The following is a 19485-nucleotide window of genomic DNA, read 5'->3' on the forward strand; positions in this document are numbered from 1 at the left end:
GGGAAACCTTGGCGTATTCTTATCTTCTAAGTACAGTGGGCTTGAGAGCTGGGGGACATTCATTCTTTCCAGCTAAAAGGCTTGTAAAAGCCCAGAGGCTGAATCATAGAGGGTGTCTGAAGGAACCTCTCTCTCTGGGAAAGATAAATATCGTATGTTCAAGTTTAAATTATGAGTTTCTATTTTTAAGACTCAAAAAAAAAATTCAATGGACCTTCAGAACTATTTACTGCAGTTCTTAGAAATTCCCTGGGGATGTTATGGAATTGAGATTAAAAGAACCAGGCTCACTGAAGGAGGCTTAGGTCTTTTCAGCCTCCTTCCCCTAGAGGGCAGGCCAGAACTGCAGCACCCCTCCCCGGGGACTGATTCAGGTCTTAAAAAAGGTATGTGGAGAACAAGAGCTATAAGCTACACCTAAACCTGCATTTAAAAAAAACACTGAGGACCTCTACCTTGACTCTACATCACGGATAACACAGCAGAAGCAAGTCAGAGTTAACTTAGAAAGCGCACAGACCTCTTTGATTAAACACCTGAGGGATGATCTTTCTCAATTCTCATCACTTAACACCAGAGGCGAGGGTTCCACAAAGCAAGGGGCGGTGTGTGGTTTTCACCACTTTCCTATGGCTGGACTTTGCTTTTTGGTGGGTGGGCAGAGGAAAATGGGTCTCCCCAGACTTCCCACTCCAGGAGCAAACGCTACAGACTTGATTTTTCCGGTAGCAACTGAGGGCCCAGCACCATCAAGGAATCAATTCAGGCTGCAGAAAGCCAAAGGAGAGAGGCCTTGGTGGGGTGAGTTTGTTCGAGAGAGACACTGTAAGCGTCCTTTAAGAAGAACGAGATGTAAAAGCCTCATTCAAGAGAGAGAGCAATGACACAAACACTCACCCAGAGAAAACTCAAGCAGACTATGGACATCCTGGGTAACATGGGCCAGAGATGAGCGCTAAATCAGAACAGGTTTGGAAAAACTTTATTGCATTTTGTTTCCATGTGGAAGCACTGACAGAATTGAAAAGAGGCAGCATGTTCCACTTTTCTGAAAAAAAATCACATGGCTAGATCAACTTTCTCCCTACCAAGGACCAGACTGAATATATTATCCCCCAACCCCATCCCAAGCAAAAGCTAAAAAATGGGGTTTGTGGCAATTGTTTAAAAAACAGTACGTGAGAGGTGATAGATGATCAGTATTGGGATCAGTTATCTTTGCACGGGAAGGCACTCCCTGCCTCCCTCCTCTCCCTGTCTCCACCACCTCTATCAAAGACCAACGCAGGAAGTGCCTCCCAAGTGGAAAGCCTACTCCCCTCAGTGTGGCAGGCTCAAGTGTATTGACAAATCTAGTGAGTGCGATGGCCACTCATCAAAAGGGTTGGGGGCTGTAACGTTACCCCAGCATCACGGTCAACCCTGTGCTAGGACAACAGCCTCCCAGGTTAAGATATAGATTAAGACATGGGTATGTGTACATTTATGGGTCTTAACTATCAGAAAGTGACCCCATTTTGGAGGGTTACAAACTGAGAAGGGGGCAGATGATAGGGCTACAGGTGTTGGGCATGGGGGCCTGTTAATTCTGAGGGTAACAGAATAACTGACATCTTGCTGGGGAAGGGAGGTGGGACGGTAAGAAGTAGTAGATGTAACAAAGGAAAATGTAGCTTGCCTGAAATTACATGATTTTTTCTCTTTGATTGTGTAAGGCATTTTGAACTGCAAAAACTTTTGTCACACACTTCCAAATAATCAGAGGGAATATAATTGCTGATTCCAATACAAATAAGACCCCTTTTATCTCTCTCCCAGCACCCCCCAAGTCATTCTACACCCCAAGCCCATAAAGTACAGGGTAGGCAATTGATTTTGTGAATTAGGAGGCAAACTGTGTCCACTTAGGGGCTGAGGCCACTGTGCAAAGTGCCCTTGCGAAGGCTCCTGCCCTGATCCTGCCCCTCCTGGGCTTCAGAGGGTAAGCATCCATCTTCAGCGAGGTTTTAAGTCACACCAGGGGACCTGCCACTGCCTCCTGGGCAGTGGGAGGTTAGGCCCTTCCTGGTTTTCCTACGCATCCCCCACCAGGCGTCCAGACTGGTCCATCCACGCGCGTCACGTCTCAGTTAGTAGAAGTGGGCACAGCTGGGAGACTGCACCCTCCACATTAGTCATGCCAGACAGACAGCAGAGAGGAAACCAGAGGCCAGAGAAGTGATTTTAAAAGGAAAAAAAAAAAAAAAGAGTAGCTTCGGTCACCAAAAAAATTGAAAGATGATTTTTAAAAAATAAAACATGGGGCTTTTTTTTCTCTGTAATGCTCAGCCATTTTACTTGAGATATAAAAAAAGTTTTAAGAGTAGTTGTTTTGCTTTTTCTGTTTAAACATTCATGTGAACAGACTGGACGGTAGTGCTGTGATGTGGTTTGTGTCTGACTGGCAATGCTGGTCAGGGTCCTTCAGACCACATACTGGTACGGGTCTGCCTTCCCTTGGTCTGGCGTGGCAAAGGGGCTGGCCCAGCCTAGAGAGAAGGGATGGCCAAAAACGGCTTTCATGTTCATCCATTTTGTTTTTTTAGCCCATCTTCTCTCTTCCTTTTTCAATTGTTCTATTCCCTGAAAACAAGAACAATCATACTTTCAGTCAAGCACTTCATTGCTGTGGTTTCTGGGGAGGGATGGCCATAGCTTGAGGTGAATGGAGTACATGCTTCCTTTGTAAAGCAATAAGACTAGCTACACAGTACATCTTTCTCCTCTTTTTCTCTTAAAAAAATACTACTAAAAAAATTATACTTTTTTTGGTGGGCACACGTTTACCCATTTAACTCCAAGAAAAGAGGGAAAAATGAGCAAAATTAGCAGGCGCCTAAGTCATTGTTCCTAATTATGCTGATCCGGTGTGTTTTAAGTCAACAAGCACATCTTATCCAGACTTGGGTCCTCACTGGGCTGTGCAGAGGGGCTTCTAACGACCCCAGAGCCGGGCTATGCATGGGTGTGCTGTGAAGGCTTTGGCGTGAGAAGCCTCAGAGCTAGTGGGAGAGCTCACAATCATGGTAACCAACGACGGCCATTATGCTGGGATAGGTTCCTAGGAAGTCTGAAGCTACCGTGACCAATTTGCAGACCAAAAAAATACAAAATAAAAAAATAAAGAAAAAGTAACGAATCAGATCAAATTACTGCTCTGGCGCTGTGAGTCTCGCCAGCCTGGGGAATCAGGAAGCACCAGCTTAGTGGGACTGACGAGACATAAACTGAAGAGGTCAAGCAGGAGAGAGACCACAGGTGAGGGGAGAAGTCACCACACAGGAGGAAGGACAGGGATTAGTACAGTTAGAGGGTGGCACGGCCAGGCCAGTCAGCCTCAGTGATGGCAGAGGGCTCCCGGGGCTCCCTGGGGAGCAGCACGGTGGCAGAGACTGATGCTGTAGCAGCTGTCCCACAGCCTGGGCTGCTTCCCCTGCGAAGTCTCATGGGGGAAAAGGGGCTGGGGGAAGCTGCTTCCTCTCTTCTTCAGATGGAGCTGGTCAGCTGCCAGAGGGGGTGACCAAAGGGCAGGGCCTGAGAATGGGGCCACTGCTCAGAGGGACAGGAGAGAAGCAGCCTGGTGGGAGCCTGGCCAGGCATCTGTCTGCTGTGGTGTCTGGTGAGGTGTAGTCTGGGGGGACAGCCAAAGGGACTGGGAAGGGTACAGGGAAGGCGAGGACACCTTTGTTCACCGCCGCAGGGCCCATCATTACTTTCTCCTTTCCTCTCCAACTTGATCCCTTTAGGAATGGCCTTAACAGGGAGGAAACTAGGACTTGTGCCATGGGAGTTTGCCTTCTGGCTTTCCCAGACCATGGCCTGCATGGCTCAGCAGCATCCCTGCAGCAGTTAGGGCCTGACAGTCACCTCCCAGGTCCTTTGCAAATCTTATAGGTCTAACTCAGAGAAGCTGATCACATTTACTGCTTGGATACACAATTGGATCTACACCACTGGCTACAATTTTTAGAAAAACTCTTTTGCAATGATATTATTTCTAATAAAAGTTGCCCCCCAACCCTCTAAACCAGGGGTCATCAAACTTTTTAAACAGGGGGCCAGTTCACTGTCTCTCAGACCATTGGAGGGCCAGACTGCAGGCACCAGGATGAGTCGGCTGCTAAGCAGGACAGGTAGCGGTGGCAAAAATACCTGGCAGGCCGGATAAATGTCCTAGGCAGGCTGCATGTGGCCTGAGGGCCATAGTTTGAGGACCCCTGCTGTAAACCATCAGGAACTCCCACATATCCAAACAATGGTGCCCTGGCTGTGCCAGTGCTATCCCCTCTCTGCCCACTACCTTGCTACTCCCACGGGGAGGAGCCCAGCACAGTGGTGAGGACTGGCTTCCTGCAGCCTGCATCTAAAGCTAACTACCCAACAGGCCCAATGCCCCCACTCAGCGCCCTTAGACCACAGCTGAGAGCTGCTGCTGGAGGGACCTCAGGACATGGACCCACAACCTCATGATTCCCCTCTGCACACCTTAAGTTGTGTTGCCCCTTCTTCCTTAAGCCCCTTATCTGGACCCAAAGCCAAGAAAGGAAGAAACATTGACACTGTGGCCTTGGATTGACAACTGAGAGGCTTTCAGACTCCTTAAGGTCAGGAAGTGGCTGTAGGGGCACCAGAAGATTGGCTCCAGTCTAGTCAAACCAGAGCTTCAAAGCTCCCACAGAAGGAGCTGTAGGCAGGATGGGAGAGGTGGGAAGAAGGCAGAAGAAAGCCAGGGCTGGACCAACCAGAGATGACCCAGGGGCCAGGCAAGAGACTGCTGCCCTGGGGCTAAAGGCAGACCTGAGCCCTGAGGATCTAGTCATGGTATCACCAGCTATGCAAAGCTGACCCTGCCTGGCCCAGCTGCATTAGGGTTCCCTGCTGCCCACCCCATCACCAAGCTTGTGGGCCTGAGATGAGAAGGCTGTCCTCAGTGCCTAGTGAAGTGTTCAACATAGAGCAGTGTGTCAGGAAGAACCATCATAGGGGAGGGAAGGAATCGTGACAAAGAGCCTTTCCGTCAAGGCTGCTGGGCCCCGTTCCTGGCATGATCTGCCGTGGCTGCCCCAAGGCTGGAGGACTTGTGTATTCACGAAGGCCCAAGTGTCAGTGCAGATGAAAGAACTATGCCCTGAGCACAGGGGTCTGGCTGCTGGGCTCTCAGGTCTGGCCTTGAGTAGCCTTCCCAGCAACACTGTCCCTGGTGCGCAACACTGTCCCTGGTGCCCACCCCAGCCCGAGGCGCAGTGGTGGTGGGCAGGGCTGCCCACTTACCGTCTCATCCGTGCAGATGGAGTGCACCTGGGTCCCAAACATCACTGATGTGAAAATGAGGAAGAGCAGCCCCTCAAAGCACAGCAGTATGAGGAGGATCACCGTAGTGGGTGGAGAGAAGGAGCTGCACTCTGAAAGAGAAGGAACAAGTGGGGTCTGGGGCTGCCACCCACTGCCTGCTGCTCAAGCTTGCTGCCCTGGCCCTACATCCAGGCTTTGGCGGGGATCATCCTGGGTTGCGCCTGGCCTCTCACTCCCTCAGGGTCACGCTTCCCCTTAACACAATCATTCCTTGATTACTGTCCCTGGTGCTAAGCACAGTGCCTGGCACACGGAAGGAACTCTTTACTGAGGCACGAAAGCCTGATGACACCACTGGAGACCCTTCCCCCCTGGGGGAGTGCACTGCAGGACATGGGAGAAGAGGCCACTGGGCCTGCTCTCACATGGGTTTTCTGCGTGTTCCTACATGGGGAGCTGCCCTTCTCTGCACCTCCACCTGCTCATAGGTGACAGGGAAGGGCAGATTTGGAGCATCATTGGTGGCTTTGGCAGAGGGCAGTCGCACTGCCAGTGTTCCCCCTGACTACAATGTGAGTAGTGCCCTCTTCAGGGTTATCTGGATCACTGAGACCTTTAGACTCCGAGGATGGGAGTCAACCGAAAGAGACATGGGCCAGAGTAGGTGCTTTCACTGTCCTGTCCCCTTCCTGTGAGCCCACCCTAACCTGGGTTGTGACATGAGGCAAATCCCCACCCTCTCCAGGCCCCTACCCCTCCATTGTAAAGCAGGGAGGTTTGACTAGAGATGTGATTTGATTTTAAGCAACAGATTCTTTTGTCTGACAAAGTCTAAATCAGAAACCCAGCAGACAGAAGAGGAAAGTTAAGGTGCTATGGAGATGGTGAGGGTGAGCAGGGAGGGGAGCTCTCGGAGATGTGGGCCACATGTGGGTAATGGCTAGCCCAGCTCTTGGCACCGACAGCAGAGGCTAGGCCCCATGGTCAGTACTCATACCTGAAGACTCTTGCCCTTGACTGTAGCTGCCTGGTCAGGCGAGCTGGGGTTGTTTGGTTTCCTTCCTCCAGTGCTCAGGCCGGGCTGGGGAGGTCTGATGCTGGAGGGCAGAGTCAAGCTTCTGGTTTTTGGAATTCAGGAAGTAAATGTCCCCTTCCACGCCACTCTACTGGCTCCCTCACAGGAGTGGTGGGGAGAGGAACTGGAGGTCAAGTGTGAGTACATGGGGTGGGGGGAGGGTCTCATTTAAATGCTTTGCCTCCTCTTGGAAACTTGGTTCCTTGTTGGGCAAGGCTTAGCCAGGGTGGTCTACTAGCCTGATAGGCTCGTCTTGGGTGGCCTTGGTCTAGGCAGGGTGCTGAAAAGAACTAAGGCTCTGAAGTCTGGCAGACAGGGCAGAGTGTGAATGCTGACAGCAACTCCTGATTGAACTCTAATGACGATGCCACTACTGACAGTCTGTCCCTGCCCTGTCCTTCCTAGCCCTTGCACTGTGGATTACCTGTTTCCTTCTGTACTTCCTTCATACCTGACTCTTCCACTATCCTTCACACTGCAGGAGGATAGGAAGTTTGTCTTGTTCAGTGTTATGTAAGCCTGACAACAAAAGAATCTGGGCAAGAGATCTGGGCTTTCTGAGATTTTGTTTTCCCTTCTATACAGGGGAATTCATGAGTACACGAACATGTTCAGTGGACAGAGGCGCCTTGCCCCCTCCTCACCTGCCTTGACTACCCTGGAGCTAGAGGCAGAGCCCAGGGCGATGACCTGTTCTCTCTCCTTCCAAAGCTATAAGCATCCTTCCCCACCCTGGGGTAAGCCCCAGGAATAAGAAATGGGAGTTTGGGAGGGCAGGAACCAGATCCAGGGATTGCGGAACCACTCCCTAACCCTTCTTCAAACATCAACTCAAAGGCATCCTCATCCCAGGGGGTGGGAGTAGGGTGCAAATTCTGCCCCCTCTCACGTAAGCTCCTATGTTCTTAGAGCTCCATTAGGGCCAGGAGTAATGGCAGTAACTCTCAAGGCCTCCACTTTGGGACTGTCTGTGCCTTTCTAGTCTAACTGACCTAAGAGCTGGGTGTCTGAAACCCACTCAATCAGGAATCTTGACCAAAGGCAATTAACAGTGTGGCTGGGAGGATGCTAGCCATTGGTATCAGCCAGATAGGAAATCTTGCTCCATACCTAGGCTTGAATTGTAGCACTCTTCTTAGCTGAGTGATCTTTGGGAACTCGCTCAACCTCTGTGAGCCCCAGCTTTTGTCAACTGCAAAGTGGGGAGTGCTTTCCTACTCTTCAGGCTTATTGTAAGGGCAAAACAAAGCAGTGTTCAAAAAGCCCTTTGTGCCATGCCTGGCTCCTGGTAGGCATTAATAAAATGGTCCTTGTTGGCACCATTCCAAAGATAGGGACGTTGTACCTCATTGACAGCCTCTGTCTCTCCCATCACTGCCCAAGTCTGTTAATCCAATGACAGGTGGGAGGTGTTTGAGATGATAAAATGTGCTTGTTAAGACTCCCCTATCAAGTTGCCACGGCCACATGCAGAATTGGGTGGGCTCCCCAGGGCCTGTGTACACTTCGAGAACGTTCACCAAGCTATCGGGAACTTGCTGGCAGCTCACCCCGCTATGCAGAATGGCAAATTCTGCAGATACCCATTGCCCCTACCCTCCTCTCCTCTCCCTACAGTCCTCTAGCCTGACATCCCCTGCTCCAGCTTATGTCAGAACTATCGCAAGAAAATTCTGAAGTTGGAATGTACAGGGAGAGCAAAAGTTCAAAAGATGGTAAAAATGAAAAAGGGACCCACTGAGGGAAAAGCAGAGGAAATACGATGTTCCTTGTTCAGGAAATCTGTCCCCCAGATTGTGAGTACGGAAGACTCACAGCCCACAGGTGGCCTCTTATTTCTTTTCCTCCAGCATCTGTTTCTATCCTTTAGGATTTGTGTCATCTTCTGGCTAGAGTTCCTTCCTTAGCATGTGCACATTTAAATGGAATACTTCTAAAGAAAAATGAATTTGTCTACAATCTTGATGTAAAATTAATGATTCAATATAAGCTATGAGCAATGGTTAAAAAACCACCACCACAAAAAACCAAATTAACAAAACTCTCTGTGTCCTAGCCAAAAAGTTAAAAATGGATCTCTGCAAGATTGAGAAAAACAAAATGACCTTTGATTAAAAAGTGCTTTGCTTGAAAACACAGAAGCAAAGGTCTCCTAGCACGGCTCCCCGCCTTGGAACTCGCCTCTGTGCTTGCACGGGGCTTGCATTCTACCTGGGCACGCTCAGTCCAGACTTACTACTTTACCTGTGGAACTGACTTTAGGGGACTCCCTTTTTGCATGAAGAGAGTTTCGGGCCTCTGCTGTTTCTTCCCTGTTCAGTCCATAGGCTTGCAGGAGATCTAATAAAACGAGGTTGGCCCCTGGCACCATGAAGCAAGCAAAAAGCCTCCCTGCCCCCCACTTGGGTCATACAGCTGCCCTAGAGCAGGAAGGGAAGCCCTGGCACATACTCACTTGTCCAATCTTCTTCAAAGCAATGCAGGAAGTGGAATCCCACCATGATGAGGGCGTGCAAGGAAATGAGAGCTATGTACATCTGAAACAGGAAAGCAGTGAGGAGATCAGTGTTGTGAGAACCCTTTGACCTCGAAGGCTCTGGGACATGAGCTCTCAGAATCTCATGCTGAGGCCCAGGCCTGACCTCAAGGTGGCCAGAACGACATCTGGTGATTCTCCCCATGGTCCATGCCCCGCAGCACTGGGTCTGACATGAGCAGCTATCGCTGCGAGGGTGTAGAGCCAGAATGGAAACAAAATCCAGGCACTAGGCAGTCTGGGCTGTCTGGGTGGGTGCCAGGCCTGCTGCTTCTTAAAAAGTCAGGGTGCTGACTGCTGATGGCCCTTCTAGTCCTTGCACTAAATTCCACCTATCTGCAAGTTGGGAATTGAAGACATTACCAAAACTGCCTTCTTGAGCCACTTAGATCCAACACGGGGTAAGAACCAGAACACAGCATTTACGCATAATTAATTATGCTGAAATCAATTTCCTAAATGCTCAAGTGAAGGGCTTAGGAACTGGCACTTGACCCAGGGAAATCTTCGACAGGAAGGCAGAGATCTACAGGGCTAGGCAGTATTCTGAACAGCAGCTAAAAACATCATAAATGCTGAGAATTTTCAAAGGAACAAAGTGCTCCATTGCTTTGCAAAGGGCGGGGCGGAATTTGGAAGGTGACTTACTGTAAACAGGACGAAGTACTTCTGGTTGTTCTCGCCGACACAGTTATTGACCCAGGGACAGTGGTGGTCCATCTTGCGAATGCACCGCTTACAAACACTGAAACAGGCCACAAGTCAGATCTTTAGGCATCTCAGTGTTGGGAGGGCCCCCAGGGAACCATGACCCACGGATGCAGCTCCACTGCTTTGAAATGGCTGCCTTGGCCACTGGCAGGGGATTTGCTGGGTGTATGTTGCAAGGGGTTTGAAAGGCAGAATCAGGACCCCTAGAGTCATAGTCATTCCAAACAGGGGGACAGTCATTCATCTTCAAGGTCTCTCATCTTGTTTAATGTAAGTAGGATGTAACTGGCATGACTGAGACAGAAGCTGCTCTCCTGAGGTAATGTGGAACTTAGAATCTGGTTTACTGAGGAAAAGAATGAAGAAGTAGTTTAGAAAACTTGACCTAGTGAGCTACAATACAGAAAACAGTTACTTATTTTCCCTGAAGACCAAACAGCCAAGGGAGGGGAAGGAGTTCCTGATGCACTACTACGTGCTACCAAGTAGAGCATGGCACCTCTCCCCTAGAGGGACAATGGAAAGGGCTATTTCAGAGCAAGGTCAAGGGTAACAGGAAGGGCTAGGCACACTGGCTCACTCCTGTAATCCCACTGCTTTAGGAGGCCAAGGTGGGAGTCTCTCTAGACCGGGCTGACAACATACCAAGACCCCCATCTCTAAAAAAAAAAAAAAATTAGCCAGGTGTGGGAGTGTGTGCCTGTAGTCCCAGCTACTTGGGAGTCTGAATCAGGAAGATTACTTGAGCCTGAGAGTTGCAGCTTGCAGTAAGCTGTGATTGTGCCATTGTACTCCAGTCAGGGTGACAAAGTGAGACCCTATCTCAAAAAACAAAACAAAATAACCCTCCTGCAAAAAAGAAGTTAGAAAAAATGGACAGCAGGAAGCCCAGCTCTCGGAACCGCATGGATCTAAGACAATATCCATCATGCTGAGACAAAGCAGAAAAATCATTTGAGCTTAGCTAACTTTATCTAATTAATTTGCATATTTTTAACTTGTTATTGAGACTGTTTCAAGCTTATTTGATAGCAAACATTATTCCCACTCCCCTTGAGACAATATAATGATACAAAACAAGACTGATGGGAGTCTTGAAAGCAGCTGCTTCCCAAACTCCAGTTAGAAAGAGTCATTTGCCAACAGCTGTCCTCATCAAAAATCATTCCTTTTTTAAAAATTCATTATTTTAATGAATTTTAGGCTCTCTATCTTTGGGGTATTATTTGTTCAAAACCGTATAAAATATAAATACATACAAGCTTAGAAAGAATATAATTAGATTTTCTTTTAAAAGTTCCTTAGTTCACACTGGCTTTTCTCTCCACTAGTTTCCACAACTAACTTTATCTCAGGTTCCTCAAAATGCACACAGTGGGCAACGGTGGGCAGACCCTGCGCTGGGCCTCGGGGCCTTGCTGGATCACACTCACACCATGGTGTTGGCTAAGCTCTTGCTGATCACCTGGAATGGCAAGGAAAGCATGGGAGCAGGTCTGCTGGGCTGGAGGTGTGGTGGTGTCTAAACTCCAGGGCCCAGGAGTATGGACCACTCCAAAGAAGTCCTCAGGGCAGGGCACAACCACACCCCAAGGAGATGTGTGCTTTCTAAGCCTGGCAGGAACTTTGGTGGCAAGGTAAACCTGGGTCTGCTAAGCTACCTCAATCTAACTGGCTAGAACCCAGCCTTCTGGTTTCCCTGTACAGTTATAAGGAACACATGCAAATAGACACCGGGCCTGGCTTGGACAAGTGGTGGGTTCATACTAGTTTCTACCTTTGCTCTTCTCCACGATATCAAAGGGCCTTGCTAATACAGGCATGTTAGGAATAGGTACAGCTCAGAGATGCTGGCTAGGTTCCAGACTCTTCCTGGGGACCAGGAGGGCAGGGTGAGAAATTATGAAAGGGACATGGAGGGTGACAAATGGAAAGCTACATACCAACAATTCTATTACCCAGTCTGTCTCTCTGTTGCCAATTTAAAAAATACATATACATGTGACTATGCATACAGAACATATATATTTAAACTGGTAACACCTGTTCCCAGTCGACAATTTTAAAAGTACAGACAAGTAGACAGTGAAAAGTGAGTTGCTCCCCGCATCCTAGGCCTCAGCCACCGGGCACTGCGCTCCCTTCATTAAGCCACTCACCATACCGTATTTCCTGCATGTTCTTCCTGAGACCATCAGCTCTGGGATTCCTTAATCCCCTCCCCATGTGGGTAACCACCTCTGCTCCAGCCTCCTGAGAGTTTCTTCTCCATCTGCACTTATTGTTCAAAGGCTTTTCAAGGGGGTACTCTTGAGGCAGTGTTAGATGAGTGTCAGGGAAGTGCCAAGTGGCCGGCTCTGAAACCTGCCACAAGTTTAAACAAGTTCTCACAGCAAAGCCGTCCTTTACTCCCCTCCCAGCCTCTTTGAAGAGACAAGGCATGTACACCAGGAAGCTGGGTTTCCCAAAAGGGCTGAGTCTCCCTGGGCATCCAAATCCTTCAGAGTGAAGGGAAAGTAAATACAGCCCACTGAGGGCTACAAAAGTTGGTTTAAAATGCTGGTCCCTGAGTTTCCTGTTTGCAAAGATATGAAATGCCAAGCTGGTACTTTTCTCCCTGGGCCAGGTGGTGGCAGACAGTGATTGGGGTGAGGCCAGCCCACTGTGGCTGGAGCACTGCTCAGAGGTTGACTTGCTCACAGAAGGCTCAGCTTGAATAGCTGGGGCTGGAGCTTGGAGCACCCAAGGGCAAGGCCTGGAGGCAGGTCTTAGAAGCGGGCAGAGAGGCCATTCCACACCCTGTCTGCTCCCACAGACTTGGAGCCTGCCCGGTCTCCAGTCACACTTGCTGGCACCTTCCCTGCCGTGGCTGTGAATGGCCTGCGCCTGAAGGACTTTTCTGTACTCTGCTCTGAGGTGCTCTGCTTGGCTTCCCTTGCTCTTGTCTGTGCCCATCACCTGGCATTTCTTTCTAGAACTAATTCTGCATGTCGTGGATGAGATGCTATAAGCGAAGTCATAGGGAATGCGTGTGCAGTAAGAAATGTCCTACACACTGGCTCAGCGTGTGTGGCTCAAGTGGCTAAGGCGCCAGCCTCATACATCTAAGGTGGCGGGTTCAAATCCAGCCCAGGCCGCCAAACAACAATGATGGCTGCAACCAAAAAATAGTCAAGCGTTGTGGCGGGCGCCTGTGGTCTCAGCTATTTGGGAGGTGGAGGCAGGTGACTCGCTTGAGCCCAGGAGTTGGGGTTACTGTGAGCTGTGATGCCACGGCACTCTACTCAGGGGGACAGCTTGAGGCTCTGTCTCAACAAAAACAAAAACAAAACAAAACAAAAAAAAGAAATGTCCTACACAGGTTTTGCGCCATGGCCTTCCAAGTTTCCCCCGTGCCTTCCAGTTTCTCAGTCACTGTTTCATAAGGCAGCACAGCTTCTTTGCCTCTTCCTCCAGGTTCTCTACCCCTTTTCAGGGGCTCACCTGCAGTCTGCTTCTCTGGGGCTTCTGTGTACTCTCCGGAAAGTATGAGGGCCCTTACTTGAGAGCCAGCTCCAGAGGATTTGGGGGGAGGCTCTCTTGCCCATCCTGGGTGATGGCTCAGCACAGAAACACAGCCACGTCCCACGGGGCCTCTGCTTCTCCCTGAAGCAGCACTTACCAAGCAGTATCATGGTGGAGGAGAGTGTTTGCCCTGCCTGGGTAGAGGCTCCTGGAGTCAGTGTCATGTCTAATCTACCTCTGTGAGCCCAGAGTCAAACCCAGGGCCCTGAGTAGAAGGGGCAGCGAATGAAGGGAAAGAGCAAGCCTGGGAAATGAGCTCAATCACATCAGACTGGGATGGTCCAGTAGGGAAAACAAAAAGAAAACAGCCAGAGGGTACTTCATGTATAATTTCCCGTTACACCTCATAGGCTATGACCACAATCATTAGCAGAGAGGACACTTACACCACATGCTGGGGCCGGCCCAAAGACGGTGCTGGGAAAGACACTGCAGTGCAAAGGACACAGTGGATCGAGGGCACAGCCTCACTTTGGGCTCTGGGCAAAGAAACAGGCTTTCCAAAGCAGCCTTAGCAGCACTATCCTGATCTCTCAGGGCTGTTGTGAGCACCAAATAATGTTATGTAAACTACTTAAAAAACAATACTAGTATTGTTTATAAGTGATCACAATCATGAGAAAGACCAAACAACAAGAACGGGCAGGGGCTCTATGCAGCCCGTACAGTGTCAGCTGTAGTGCATCTGGGGCGCAGGGTGGAAGGAGAGCTCTACCTCCTCCTGTGAGGACCTAAAGCATAGCCTAATGCCTGGGCCATCCAGAGCAGCATAAATGGCTTCTCCTGGGGGCTTCTGCATGATTCCAAGGTCCTTATGAACAGGAGAATGAACATCAAGATGAAAACAGTCTAGGGTTTCAGAGTGTCTTTCTTGGGAGGAAAAGACCCACCTATATGCCACAGGGCTGGAGGGAACACCAACAGGGTGTACCTATGGTACCCACCAGACCAGGGACTAGAAACAGTCTCAAATTCTATAAACTCTGTTGGGCAGAGAGGAGCCAAACAGCCGGGTGCAAATACATTTGTGGGCCCACATACTTTAGCCTGAATGGATGAAACTGACATCAACTTTTTCTAGCCTCTAGCAGCCTCTGGCTTCAACTAACCAGAAACAAACCCAGTCTGTCCAGTTTGCTGGGGATTCTGCTTATCCAAAATTATGGGTCCCCATATGGCCTGGGCCACCATGCACAATCACAGAGGAGCAGTTATTTACATTCTGAGGCAGAGCAGGCGGCTCGCAGGCATCCTCAGATGAGTCCATCTGAATCAGCAGATCTTGTTTTGCTCAAGTTGATTTGTTTACTAGCACACAAGAATCCCTCCCTTGGATCATCCTGGGCTGAGAGGAAAGGAAGAGGTGGTGAGGAAAATACCAGGAAGGAGCAGCCAAGGGCACTCAGGGAGGGAAGAGAAAAGAAACACTGTGATGGACAGAAAGTTCTTTTCTACAAAGTTGACACCTCCTTGCTACCGGTCCAGCCTTTATAAACCCAGCACATCCCTAACTCCTTACACATTCTCCTACTAACAAGTAGCTTCTGCTTGTTGAGCTAGGTGGCTCATGCAATTACTCATATTCAGTCTTCACGGTGAGCTAGGATGGAATAACTACTTTTACAGAGGAGAAGGCTGAGGCCCAGACAGGGGGCAGCACCTGCCCTGAGGTCTTACAGTGTGGCTAGGGACAACAAGGGACTTCCAACACTGACCTCTGCAACTTCAAGGATGGTGCCAGGCACACTGGGCTACCTGAGGAACCACATACTAAGCAAGCTGGGTCTTTCTATTCAGGTGGTGCTTACTTAGAAAACAGCTGGCTCCTGAGCTCCAGGGTGGCCGGAAAAGGCTATACTGACACCCCTGTCTCAGGCACAAGAAGCCAGCCCTGAATTAGATCTGAGAAGGAAGCTGATCAGAGACCCAGTCAGGAGATAGCAATCTCCACCGGCCCTTAGCTCTCTTGCTCAAGTAGGCAGCAACCAGTTGGGGAGATCTGCAGCTCTCTCTCTTTCAGACAGATGGCAAAACATAAATAAACAAAGTTATATGAGTCATCCCCAAACTGGAGTGCACAGGACCCCGTCTGGACAGAAAGTCAGAGTCACTGTGACTCAATCCTGTTTCTAGTACTTACCAGCTATGGGAACCTAGAACAGTCACTTGAACCCTTTGAGCCTTAATTTCCTCATCTAGGTAGGAAGATGAAAACAAGACGGCTGAGGAGGAGCAGGGTGGGCTGAAGGGCCTGGGACACAGCAGGTGCTGAGGCGCTGACCATGGAATCTGACTGCTGGCGGCTGATGACTCTCCTCCAAGAGGTGGATGAGGGCCCACATGGACATGCTGCCTTTTAGCCACTCAGCTCTCTCGCACCCAAATGTCTCCATAGCCTCAGCCTGAGAAGGATGACCTCCAACCCCAGGAGCAAGTTCCTTCCTCCACAAACCCTCCCCACCACAAATACACACACCAGTCTGAAAAGGAGACCACATGACATTTTTGTATTTCTGTAATTTAGCATTTATAGTTCCTTTATAAAGTGTAATTTTTAGCTAGATGTTTTCTCATCAAGAAGACTTAAAGCAAACTGAAAACAGAAGGGAAAACTCACCACAGGTAAGATGAGGAAGGGGCCTTTTTAGTTGATTTCTACAACGGTCATAACCTCTAAAAGTTTTGTTTTCAAAGAAAGCCTGCATTCAAGGGCAACCCCTCCAGGTACTAGATGTTCACAGAATGATTTTTAAAGTTTTGTCTATGGTACTCTGGTAAGGTAGCAAAAGCAGGAGTCCCTTCAATTCTACATATACCAAAACAAAGGAGGGGACAGTCAAGGGCCCACCCAAGTCCTATAGCAGGTCCCAGAGCCAAGTCTGGGAACGGGTATCCTGAGCCCACACCAGATGCCCTTTCCCAGCCAGCGGGGTGTGTATGCTGTGGGGGGTGTGGGACTGGAGGAAGGCAGGGTGGTGGAGGGGAGAGGAGGTGGGAAGGGACACGAAGTGGACCCCAGCAAGTGTACCTGCAGTGGTGGGCTCGGTCGGGCTTGATGCTGCAGCACTTGGGACACTTGTACACCACCTGCCCTGGCTTCAGCTGTAAACTCTCGATGAACTCTTTTGTGGCATTTCCTTTGGGCACTGCCCCCTGGAGGAAAGACGGAAGGTATCACAGCTGGGCTGGGGGTTCAATCGGTTCTAAGGTCTGCAGTGGGGAGAAGCGGCAACCACACATAGAGACAGGACATTGTGATCCCAACACATGGACTCTGTCTTCTGAATTATGTAGACACCAAGGAATAGTTACGGATCAAGAATTTTCCTGAGGAAATGCCATTAGCCCACATTAATTCCTTGACAAATTTTCTACACTGAAGAATTACATTGTTTTTGATTATTTTCTCTTTTCATTTGCTGATATTATTTTCATTGAATTTCCTATTTCTTATATAAATATTATAACGAAGATCTGACTATTTTTTGGTCTACATTAAATTTCCTGGTAACAGCTTTTGCCTTTCTGCATTTTCATTGATGAGTATCTATCTAATAGTCCAGTTTTCCCAAGTCAAAATTTGCAGCTCTGGCTGGGTACCTGTAGCTCAGCGGCTACGGCGCCAGCCACATACCCAGGAGCTGGTGGGTTCGAATCCAGCCCAGGCCTGACAAACAACAATGACAACTACAACCACAAAAATAGCTGGGTGGCGTGGCAGGTACCTGTAGTCCCAGCTACTTGGGAGGCTTAGGGAAGAGAATTGCTTAAGGCCAGGAGTTTGAGGTTGCTGTGAGCTGTGACACCAAGGCACTCTACCAAGGGCAATATAGTAAAACTCTGTCTCAAAAAAGAAAAAATAATTGCAGCTCTACAAGTTAATGGATTGTTTATTGGGACCAAGTTTTATTTATTCATTTATTTTTACCAAGCTGTTGTTAGGAAGGATTGGTAATCTGTATTTAGTTCTCTGTGAATCCACAAGCAACTGGAAGCCACTGCCTCAGGTATCTGACTAGCTATTCGGCCAGAATGCTCTGTGACTTGCTCTCCAACCCCGTTAGCGTGCTCGTGAATACTTTGTGTTCCCTGGAGCCAATAGCACAGCCAAAATGCCATAACAACGTGCTCTCACTGTGCACCCATCCAAACTGAAGGGAAATGGGCAGCGCACAGTCCTGAGTGGGGTCTCGACAACCAAACCTTCACCAAGTACCTACTTGCTGCTGAAACCTCTGCTTCTACCTAATTGCTGTGGACTCAGGAATCAAAGGGCTTGGCTCCCAAGAGGTCCATGGTCTTTTGGAGGCTAACAAGCAATTCCAGTAAAAGGGGTTACATGCTGCAGAAGACATTTGTGTCTTTGTGTTGAGGGAGCACAGAGGAGCCAGCAGCAAATTAACCAGGGGAATCAGAGAAATTTTAAGAAGAGATGTTTAAGAGCTGTCCTGAGGAAAGTGCAGAGGCTTGCTAGGTAGGCCTATGAGAAAAAGGATTCTAGCAGAGGGGGATAAGTACAGGCAAAGCTGTGAGGGTGAGCATGGTATATTTGGGAGACGATGAGGAAACTAGCGTGCTGAGCCCATGGCATGCGTTATCAGCAGGGAGGCCGGATTGATGAGCAGGGGCCAGCCATGTAGAGCACGAATGCCAGGCCAAAAATTTGGGGTGAGCTTTTTCTTTATAGGCAGCCCAGAGCCCATTAGGTAACACTGGTGCTTCAGGAAGAAAGCTCAGTTGCCTGTGCTGTACGGATCAGATAAGGAGGAGAGATTAAAAATCCCAGACACCACTTAGGAGGTTACTATTGATGATCTAGTAAGGAGGGACTGAGCTATGAAAAGACTGAGGCTGGAAGAGAAGAAAGGGAGAAAAAATTCAGAGATCTGAATCTATAAAAGGTGTGGAGAACAATTTAAAATTGTGGTAGTGGAGGGGGTGATGGAAAAGGAGGCCATGAACCTCAATAAGGTTTCCATTTTTAGCAGCTGGTAGGTGGTGGCACCCTTAAGCCATTAAGAAAGCACAGGAGAAGCAAGTGGGGAACTCCACTGGCTTGGCCCAGCTCTCAAACAAGAACCATGCCAGACACCAGGTCAACTGACCTCTATGGGCTGAGACTGGGGCCTCACCCTCTTGCCCAAGGGCCCCGTGTCAGATCTGCACAGCATTAGGCCCACTCCTCAGTGGGCTTCCATGAGACGACAGAGTCAGGGAGTCAGAACAAGAGAATCCAAAACTGCCCCAAGTCCCGAGTGGGCCAAGGAGAGTGTGGGTTAGGATGACAGATGGGGCTTTCAAGCAGATCATCCCTTGTTGCTCCAAATTAGGGCTGATGTGCTACAACAGACCAAATGAGAAGTTCTCAGAGCAGAAGGGATGAGGACTAGGTGTCAAAACCTTTCCTACAAAAAGAATTCTGGAAACTCTTCCTACAAAAGAATTCTGAGGCTTGGCACCTGTAGCTCAGCGGCTACGGTAAGCACCAGGACTGGCAGGTTTGAACCCGGCCCAGACCTGCCAAACAACAACTACAACAAAAATAATAGCCAGGTGCTGTAGCAGGCACATGTAGTCTCAGCTACTTGGGAGGCTGAAGCAAGAGAATTGCTTAAGCCCAGGAGTTTGAGGTTGCTGTGAGCTGTGATGCTACAGCACTCTACTGAGAGTGACATAGTGAGACTGTCTTGGAAAACAAAACAACACAACAGTAACAACAAATATTATGAGAAGGGAAGAACCATTTAAAGAATCAAAAAAATCTCCAAATGTAGAGAATGCAAAGGAGCTAAGCTTTTGTCTTTTGCTAAGAAAATGACTCACCATGGGTAAAGATTGCAGCTAAGGAGACTGCAGAGACAAATTAACCAACTACTCCCTCCTCAAAGTATGTGCCATGCCAAACCCCTGAGAAGTATAAAGAAACTATGGGGAGCCAGGCCTCATACACTGGGTGGACAGATGTGCATATGCAGTGAGGTGCCTGAGGCTGAACACCTGGTGAAAGGCACAGCTACCAGTGCATCAGGAGTGTAGGGAAGGCAGGAGCACTGAGGGTGGGGACCCTGGGGGATGCTACTCAGGGGAGGGGCACTTGGGAGGAGAAAGATGCCTTCAGACCTCCCAGCCTCCTCTGCATGTGGCTCTGCTGAGCCTCCCCTTCTCTTGCCTCAGGCAGGACCTGTTCACTCCTGAGAAGGACAGCATGTGGCTGCCTTGTCAATCAGAGTAAATGACAGCTGCCCCACTCATGTGTCTTTTTTTTTTT

The 19485-nt window shown here is 49.2% G+C and overlaps 1 protein-coding gene across 5 annotated transcripts in view; it reads right to left on the minus strand.

The window, feature by feature from the left end:
- ZDHHC3 (zinc finger DHHC-type containing 3) overlaps window positions 1-19485 on the minus strand; it is a 58188-nt gene that overhangs the window by 9034 nt on the left and 29669 nt on the right. For 3 of the 5 annotated variants that reach the window (XM_023515905.1, XM_023515903.1, XM_023515904.1), the window contains exons 3-6: window positions 16246-16370; window positions 9591-9687; window positions 8862-8943; window positions 5311-5441 (exon numbers count right to left, since the gene is read on the minus strand). In XM_023515905.1, the coding sequence (XP_023371673.1) occupies window positions 5311-5441; window positions 8862-8943; window positions 9591-9687; window positions 16246-16370 (435 nt within the window). Of the gene's footprint in view, window positions 1-965; window positions 2623-5310; window positions 5442-8650; window positions 8735-8861; window positions 8944-9590; window positions 9688-16245; window positions 16371-19485 lie in introns of those variants that run through there. The other 2 variants (XM_023515907.1, XM_023515906.1) reach the window with 2 other exon arrangements.

This window comes from Otolemur garnettii, unplaced genomic scaffold, assembly GCF_000181295.1.
Source record: "Otolemur garnettii isolate 467f Iridium unplaced genomic scaffold, OtoGar3 scaffold00082, whole genome shotgun sequence".
Classification (NCBI taxonomy): Eukaryota; Metazoa; Chordata; class Mammalia; order Primates; family Galagidae; genus Otolemur; species Otolemur garnettii.